General features: G+C 42.6%; 1 protein-coding gene across 1 annotated transcript in view; it reads left to right on the plus strand.

Annotated features, from left to right (window-relative positions):
- The window catches only part of LOC117736553 (protein crumbs homolog 1-like), a 28,647-nt gene extending 19,228 nt beyond the window's left edge, over positions 1 to 9,419 (plus strand). Inside the window, exons 8-13 of the mRNA XM_034541956.1 lie at positions 481 to 1,022; positions 2,840 to 3,005; positions 4,821 to 5,682; positions 7,093 to 7,209; positions 7,393 to 7,519; positions 9,198 to 9,419. Of these exons, the coding sequence (XP_034397847.1) occupies positions 481 to 1,022; positions 2,840 to 3,005; positions 4,821 to 5,682; positions 7,093 to 7,209; positions 7,393 to 7,519; positions 9,198 to 9,419 (2,036 nt within the window). The remainder of the gene's footprint in view (positions 1 to 480; positions 1,023 to 2,839; positions 3,006 to 4,820; positions 5,683 to 7,092; positions 7,210 to 7,392; positions 7,520 to 9,197) is intronic.
- The last annotated feature ends 265 nt before the right edge of the window (positions 9,420 to 9,684 follow it).

Consider the following 9,684-nt stretch of genomic DNA (forward strand, 5'->3'; position numbering starts at 1 on the left):
CTTACTGCAGTTTGGGGCTACTATCATGCCAGTGGGCATGATGTGACTCCAGCAAACTAGTATTGCACCGCCGTAAAGTTGGGGCAAAGGATGAAAAATAGAGCATGGTAATTCAAAGGGCTTTTCATAATCAATCAAATCAATGCAGCACTAGCCAAGATATCCTGACATGTATTTCCTACAGTATGACTCAAACTCCAAAAGCACTGGAACATACAATTCTCATGATGCAACTCAACCTTTCTGGTAAATGCACTTCTTCCAAACTCTATGTGAACAAATGTAGCTGTTCATGCCCAATCTGAGAAACACAAGTGTCTTAGAAATGCCTCCTCTGTAGTCTCGCAAAAAATAATAAGCCGTCTCTGATATTTAATGTGAAACTGAGTGCTCCTTCAAGAATACAAACATAAACTATCTCTGATAGGTTTAGCGTGTGCTAAGATTCTGACAACTTTGTGCTTCTCTCCCCAACCTCAGAGTATCCATCCTGGACCTTTGGCCATGAGAACACCACCAGCTACGTCGGCTTCAACATCACAGAAAGTCATGGAGACAACTTCACTATCTCTTTTTTAATGCGCTCCCTCAAACACAACGGTCTGCTTCTGCAGCTCCGTCGCGAAGGAAAGCCCTACCTAACAATCTATCTGAAGGAGGGTACTGTTGCTATTTACAGCCCCCACACCACACTGCTGTCAGAGGCCAAGTTTGTCACTGACGGTAACAATAATTTGGTGACTTTAAAGGTGCAGTACGGCCATGTGGTTTTCCCAAAAGCAGGAAACCATCGCGCATTAGGAAACGTTAGCATAGAGGCAGGAGATATGGCGTATGTGGGAGGGCTCCCTGCAGGCAAGAGTACGAATGCCTGGGGTGGAAATGTCAAGGGCTGCTTGCAGGACATTCGGTTGGACCACAGGCATCTGACCACTGAGGATCATCTGGAAGGGGTGGAAGTTTACCAGGCAAGCACAGAGGAGAACGTGCTGCGTGGATGCCAAAGTGATGACACATGCAAGGTGAAATACATTTATTGTCTGCTGTATGATTAGTACTACAGAGTAGACAATAATTAGATGAAATGGACACTCCCTCAAGATATAAGGAAAAGGCTGAACTGATGTCAGGTTTAGTAATGTTGCTAATATTCTTTTAGTGGCGTACAATTAAGACGCTTCAAATTTGACTATTTTATAAACCATGACCATAAACTGTTATTTATCTGTTATTTCTACTCTAGTCTCCAGCACATGTTTTTACTACTGCTGCGTCTGCTACCACTATCGCTACTAAAGGCCCCATAGCTCCTATCAATGCTACTGTAAAACTGATAGAGGGAAAGCCAATGCATGTTTATGTGGAATCTGCATAATTTGTTGCATTAGAAATAACTATGTCTTACCTTTTGACCTTGTTGTAGCGATGAGTTGTATAATAATTTGTCTTTAGCTATGCTAATTCCCACAGTGAGGCTAAACTTTTACCGTATTTTCCGCACTATAGGGCGCACTGGATTATAAGGCGCACTCAATGAATGGTCTATTTTCGATCTTTTTTCATATATAAAGCGCACCCGACTATAAGGCACATTAACAATAACTACCAACCTTGTTCAGTTGTAACACGTAAAAAAAAGTTTGTGTGCGGACGGAGAGATTACATCTTTTCATAAAACGAAAGCACCAAGAAGGAACGCCTCGAAAGTCATTGATATTCATGTCCCGTGCTAACGCTGTTGCCTTCAGTCGAATAGAGACTGTAGAGACGCTTCTACCTGCTGCTCTCTGTTCAATGACCCACTGTTCAATTTTGTCCTCTAACTGTGGCCATCTCGCTTTGTTCCCTCGGAAACTCTGTGTGGTCTTCTTTACTTGGCGCAGGTCATCTTCTTGCTTCCTCCACTTCCGTACCGTTGATTCATTAATGTTGAATTCTCTCGCAGCTGCTCTATTCCCATGTTCTACTGCGTGACTGATAGCCTTGAGTTTGAAGTCCGCGTCGTAAAGCGTGTCTCTTGACAGGTGCCATTTTGGGGTCCTTATACACACACACTGTAATATTATGGTGAAGCACAGTATGTATTACTCCGCGACGCTCCTGACTACGGTAGCCGTAATGCTGCAAGCGGTGCGGCTTTGTAGTTTACCAAAGTCGTACTAAAACATTTTGACAGAGCGCCGTGTACAACACAAAATCGCTTCGAGGTCAGTAAGCACAACCAGAATTAATCCATATATAAGGCGCTCCGGATTATAAGGCGCACTGTCGTTTTTTGAGAAAATTAAAGGCTTTTAATTAAGCCTTATAGTGCGGAAAATACGGTACATTGTGAGACTGATGCTATATACCACTACTATTAACATGGTATGTTAGCGTTATCGTAGAAGTGTAGCTCAGGCTAATGGACATTTGAAGTCAAGATCACCAAAGTCATTAAAATTTATTTCTGGGTCTGTTCCAACTTTAATTTAAACCCAATAGTTTTTGAGAAATCTCCGTTTGGGCCAAAGTGATGGACTGACCAACATATTTTGCCATCTCTTGAGACACTTTATGAAATCAAGCAAAAGAGTCCATGCCAACTAAAGCTGCTCGTATAACGTTTTGATGAAAAGCCCCAGGTAAACAGTATGTGTTGAGAGTGTGTAGTCAGTGTGTAACACCAACCCCATGCCTAATATGTTGGGCCCTTGCAGCGCTGTCTGATGGGTGTACTGTTTTGCCTCAACCCTATTAACATTGATCTGGTTGTGAATTCCTTTAATCTGTAAGTTAGTGCAGCTTTTACCACTGCTGTGGTCATCTAATCCATCCATCTGTGTTTGTCTGTGCACAGGATCAACCCTGTTTCAACAGTGGACAGTGTCAAGTTACCTGGAATGACTTCCAGTGCGACTGTTCCATGAAATACTCCGGCCGGCTGTGCGAGACACGTTTGTGGTGCGTCGACAACCCTTGTTTTGAAGGAGTGCGTTGTGTGGACCTACAGGATGGCTATGAGTGTAAGTAATCCTTTGACAGTGATTATCGCTCTCTTTATCAAGTCAGGTCAGGTCAAGTTTGTTTGTTCAGCTCTTAATTTCTTAATTAGATTCACAATCTTGAAAAGTGTTTGAAGGGCCGTTTAAGGACAACCTGCCAACCTTCGACCCTCACTGACATCAAAGGAAAAACTCGAGAGGGAAGAAACTCCAGGACCTTAAGGGTCTGACTGAAGAGGTGCTGAGAGGCCAGATTATTCATACAGAGACAAAAAAAGGAGCAGAAATAATATTATCAATAATAATAGTAATACACTTCATTTGTGGAGCACGCTTCATACCAGAAATGCAGCAGAAAGTGCTCTACAAAAAGATAGACGAAACCGAAAAATAGCCAAGAAACAAACTTCAACAAACACGGACCCACCCAATATCCAATTTGAAACAAATTCACTACAGGTCTTGATTACACCAAAAATAATCTCCAGTCACCTCAGAAGGTCTTTCCTCAGCTGTAAACTTGCTGCAGATCTTATTTCTGTGTCGGGTAGAGCCATAAAACTGACCCAGAAAATCAACCACTGAGAACAATAAAAAATCTGTAGATGCATAAAATCACTAAAGATTCAGCATGTTTAAAGAATTGTAGCAGTGAAAATAAGATGGACAATGAAACCAAAGGTGCTCTCGGTAGAGTGCAGATCCACTGGGCCCTGTTTAGAAAGCAGGTTTCATGAAAGCTCTGAGTTAGTGAACCCTGAGATGAGGGTAACTTTACCTCTGGCTCTATTACCATGGTAACTGACTCTGTGAACCTAACGTGCTCCGAAAAGGCTTTCTTAAACAAACCCTGAGTATCTCTCTGTCTCCTCCCTCTTAAAGAGACAGACACGCAGACAGACGGGTCCGTTTCAAAGTGAGAGGTTTACTGTCTGTATTTAGATCCTGCTCGGATATGAGCTTATTACTAAGGAAATTGTCTTTTTGCCCTCACATTTAAATATTCGTTAAGGGCAAGTCAAAACCTCTGCATGTCCTTCTTTTAGAATGTAGTTTAAATGTGAGTTGTATAGGATGTGTAAAATTAACATGTATTACCAGCAAAACAAATTAGATATATTATTATATTCAAATATCTGATATGTAATTCATTCCCAATGCTGCTCAGAGTGATCTCAGTCAACATCCCAGGGTCTCTCCCTCTCCTCTTGGGATTCTCCCTCGCTGCAACACAACACAAGCTTTATTCAAATGATGTGTAGTGTCACAAACCAGTGGATGATGTCATCTGGTGACTTTTAGTGAATTTTTGAGCTTGTGCTATCTAGTTCCATTGGAAAAGAGGATTTAAGTTGTAACTTAAGTTAAGTTGTAACTTAAGTTGTCTTAAGATGCTCCACCGTGGAGCCTTCATTTTCAGGTCGTACCCTGTGGAGACAGAACTGAAAGTGATGCTTAAATGGACCCAATCTTAACACTGATGGTGTCACCAACCTACTGCCATTGCAATCAACATTTACTTCATATTGATAAGTAAAAGAAAAATACCTCTCTATGGCCTATTAAGTTAGATTTGATATTTGGTCTACTTCTGGAAAGCATGAGAGCTCTGCTAAACAATTGTAATTTTTACAAAGCAATTAAGATGAGCCCAACAACAGTGGTTAGACATAAGGATAAGAGATGGGGAATCAACTGGTGGTTTTCCAATCAATTCATTGATTGATTAACATCTAAAAGAGAATATTAACATACACATTTTGAATCAACATGGAACTTGTACAAAGTCCTTGGTTTCAGTAACTTTTCAAAACTACTCATCTTCTCATCACACAGGTTTAACTGAAGCCATTTTTCAGGACAACGCTCTTCAGTATGTTGCCAACAGCTCACTGCTGAGCCCGGTAACCAACATCACCTTGGCTATTCGGACGCGGGACGAAAACGGGATCTTGATGCGGGCCGTCAGCAGAGCAGAGGTCTTCTGTCTGGGTCTGCTTAACTCCTCTCTGCTGGTCAAACTGGACAGCGGGGCGAGTGCAGAGCTGCTGGCTTTCACAAGCGACAGAGCCATCGCAGATGGGGCCTGGCATCAAATCCAGCTGGCCATGGTTGATCCCATAGAGTTAGCGTCCCGCTGGCGCCTCACCATCGATGGGCAGAGAGTTGGTGGCAGCTTCGGCATTGGAGGCAACCTTAACTTCCTCAATGACACCCAAATCTATCTTGCTGAGAAATACACTGGATGTATAGGCGAGGTGAGAGTGGGTGGAGTCTACCTGCCACTCATAAATGTACCAGAAGCCCCTCAGATGAGCCAGTTTACCAGACTGGGTGGGCATGAGCCAATAATAGGATGCCAAGGTGCACCGATTTGCGATTCCCAGCCCTGCCTCAACCAGGGTGTATGCCAGGACCAGTTTAATGAGTTTAACTGCAGCTGCATTGCAGGATGGGAGGGGGAGCTGTGTGAGATGGAGGTAAATGAGTGCTCTTCAGGTCCCTGTGTCTACGGGACATGTAAAGACCTTCTAGCAGACTACCATTGTGACTGCGCGCCTGGATACACAGGGAAAGACTGTCAGGACGAGGTGGATAACTGTGTGGAGTTCCGCTGTGTGAATGGAGGAACCTGCGTGGACACGGTGGAAGCTCACACATGTTCATGTCCTACTGGCTACATCGGCAAACGCTGCCAGTGAGTAAAGACTTCCTTTACAGCACATTGTAGGCTATTTAGCTTTTGATAATATTCATGATAATTACCATACTGTTGTATAATGACATCATTGGTTGAAAACATTCTGTCTGTCAGGGGTCTGTGCATGATGCTTTGAGAACACTAAATAAACCAAATGCTTTGTTTAGCATTTAGGGGGGGTCAATTGGCCGAAATATAATCACCTGAAAATAAGAATTGACATGTTTTTGTTGTCTTGGAAGGAGCCATTTATACCAACATACAGAGCAAGTCCTCTTCACAGTGCTGATCGTCTTGTTTCTACAGTAGCCCAGAACTAACAAACCAAAAACTGGCTCTAAATAGTTTGCCTACTTGCTTGGCCAACGAGAGAAGTTTCAGTTGGTTGCATTCTGCAACCTCAGCGCTAGATGCTGCCAAATCCTACACCCAGGCCCTTTAAATGCATTTTTTGGACACACCATCTCCTATTAAAGTTGATCTGGTGGACAAGCTTATTTACACAGCAGCAGACACAAGTTGTGTTTACCTAATGAATGCCAATGTTCATTAGCTTCTAAATGCTCCACTATGGTCATCAGCTAGTGGCTAATGGGGCCTTTGTCTGCCATTTGGTACGAGGCAGCTAGTGCACAGCAGGTTCCTCTGAGCTGTTTCATTGTACACAGCGTCCTGCTGCTGGGAACAAAGGGGATGATAGCTGAGTGACTGAGCCAAAACCCTAAAGTTAGGAGCTGTAAAACCAGAACAATGAGATAAAAGAAGCCAAAAGTCTGAGCTGAAACGAACTGCAGAGTTGGTGATATTATTTTTGTAAAATTACATCATTATATTATAGAATCAAATGAGACCGCTTAACCTCATCAATAGGCCTTTACAGCATCGCTGTGTTTTCTGGCGCTAATGCAACCGTGGTGTAGTTCCTTTATAGCTCAACTTTCACTTGTTTCTTCCACCGATTGCATTAACCGCTCACAAATCATGAAGTGGTGTTCATTTGTGAAGATTATCTAAACAAAAACACAACTTATATTTGCCAAAAAATCTGAAAATATGAATGATATTACTTGATGATGAGTGCAAAGTGTCTACAAATTAATTGTTTTATTGCTACACAAAAGGGGTTTCATTTTCATGCCATTCTTATGAATTAAATTTGCTTCAGATAATTCTTTTTTCTCAAGTAATGATCATTACTGCTGAAAAATATGACATATATTAAAATAGATTCAAAACAGACCTCCACCTAGGCCAAAACAATGTTCAACGGTTCTATGATATACAACTGCTATTATAATGCTTTGGATGTCATATATGACATGCTGACCTGCCCCTCTGGCTAACTTGTCGCCCCCACCTTTCCATTCCGTCCCAGGTTAACGCTGTTAGCTATTGTGTGTCCAATAGGTGGCGTTTTCCTCCAGTGGCGTGCGATGCAAAGACAGAGTGTCTTAATGGAGGGGTCTGTATAGGTGGGGACTCTGGAGGCAACTGCACCTGCAAGCCGGGATACACTGGAGCCAGGTGAGAGCAGCACACTGCACATTCCTCACCACTTACACACACCTGCTGCTCAGGGGAAAGTGTGTCTGAACCACATCCAAGTGTAAAGGTCAGGAGAGAGTGTGTGTGTGTGTGTGTGTGTGTGTGTGTAAGCTGCTGCTCTGTCAGTCAGTGTTGCATTAAAACCCTTCTGATGTGTTTCAGGTGTGAGACAGAAATAGACGAGTGTGAGTCCCGCCCGTGTCTCAACGGGGCCACCTGTCTGGACCGACTCAACCACTTCCAGTGTGTGTGTGTGCTGGGTTTCAGCGGGACATTGTGTGAGAGCAACGTAAGTGACACTCACTCTCGCTTTGAGTTGATTCACTTTCACAGCATTTGTGCTAAATTAGAACCTGTGATGGGTTTAAGATTTAAATAACATTCAGCTGATAAAGAAGCCCTGATAGAAAACAGCACTAACATTAATATAGAGTCCGCAGAAAGTATGGTTTGATACACAAGGAACAGCAAAATAGCATTACTATATTATTCAATTCAATTCAGTTTATTTTGTATAGCCCGATATCACAAATTACAAATTTGCCTAAGAGGGCTTTACAATCTGTACACATACGACATCCCTGTCCCAGGTTAATCCCATAATCACTTGTCCCGGTCCAGTGTAAACCTCTACAAACTGGTAATATTTCTGTAGTAAAAAAATAGCACTAAAGGTTGTTCCAACACAAAAGGGAACCACGTAAACTTTTTCCATTAAAACTGATACATGAAAATCATTAAAATAAAATTATAGCTTTGTCTAACTAAAGGTGACAATTATTGAATTGAATTATAACAGCAAATACTAACAAAACATAATGACACAATAAAGACAAATAATATAAACAACAGGAGTGTACACATTAGTTAAGTGTGTAGGATACTCTTGTGTTGAACACTGGAGCCCCCCAGGGCTGTGTGCTCAGCCCCCTCATGTTTACGCTGTACACTCATGACTGCTACCCAAAACATGAAGAGAGCTCTGTTGTGAAGTTTGCCGAAGACACTTTGCAAACAACAAACAACAATGAGACCTGCTGCTCCACGTCAGTAAAACCAAAGGACTGATTGTTGATTTTAGAGAAAAGGAGGCGAAGACACACACACCTGTCTACATCAATGGAGCTGGGTTGGAGCAAGTTAACAGCTTTACGTTCCTGAGAATCAACATCACAAACAACTAACATGGTCCTCACATCTCCATCCTGGAGAAGAAAGATCATAAACTGCTGTATTTCTTAAGGAAACTTAAGAAGACAAAAGTTATTGGTAACTTTTACAGAGGAGCAATAGAAAGCATCCTCATTGGAAATATTACAAATGAGATATGTCAAGGAAACCAGGAAACCACCCAGATCATCATTGATACCCATCTTCTGAGCATCAGTGATATTGGTGAGAAGAGGAAGCTGAGATGAGCTAAAGGGATATTAAAAGACAAAACCCACCCAGCCACATCCTGTTCACCTGCTGCCTTCTGGAAAGAGATACATAAGTATGAGCTGATGAAGCACAAGACTTCAGAACAGCTTCTTTCCTCAGCTGGGAGACTCCTCAATGCATTTTCCACCCGCCACACATAATATAGTTATTTGTGGTTGTGTGTTTCTCGTTTGTAGCAAAAACGGACTACCAACTTCATTTTGCTCAACAACCCTGTTGTACAATAACAATAAATACACCTTGCAACCTTGTATCCATCTGGACTAAAGAACAAAATATTAAGAAATGGATTTTGGGCCAGATTCTTCGCAGACCAGACACATGTCACGATGGAGAACAATAAAATAGGCAAACCAAATGTTTGTATCTTATTTTGAAAAAATGAATACAACTTATTTATTAACCACTGATTAACCCATTATTAACAATATATTAAAATGTTCGAATGAGTGCCATATTATAACTGCAACCAAAGGAGCAATGGTCATTATTATATTATAACCTTCTGTCCTGTCCTCTTGCAGAAAGAGGAGCATAAGGTGGGAGTCCCCTGGCTGGTGGTGGCCATCCCTGTCATCACCCTGTGTGTGTTACTGGCCATACTGGTGGTGTTTTGCCTCGTCTTGACAGCACGGAAGAAGCGTCAGTCAGAGGGCACCTACAGCCCCAGCTCACAGGAGGTGGCTGGTGCCAGGCTTGAGATGGGCAGTGTCCTCAAAGTGCCCCCAGAGGAGAGGCTGATCTGAGTCCTGCAGCCCTGCCTCACTGCCTCACATCCAGTGGATGTATCTCTGTAAAGGGCAGAGACAAGATGTGCTCTGCAGTGTCACACTGATTGCCTTCCTGACCTACCAAGAAGCCATGGAGGATAAGTCTATGACTGATCCTCCACCTGGGAAAACTACTGACCTCAAAGTCTGACAGATGGACAGGTAAAGACCAGAGGCTGAGACAGACTCTTGACTACTCAGGCTGTCCTGATGGGGAGAGTGTGGTCAAAGGACGCTCTGA

This window comes from Cyclopterus lumpus, chromosome 9, assembly GCF_009769545.1.
Source record: "Cyclopterus lumpus isolate fCycLum1 chromosome 9, fCycLum1.pri, whole genome shotgun sequence".
In the NCBI taxonomy this organism is placed as follows: Eukaryota; Metazoa; Chordata; class Actinopteri; order Perciformes; family Cyclopteridae; genus Cyclopterus; species Cyclopterus lumpus.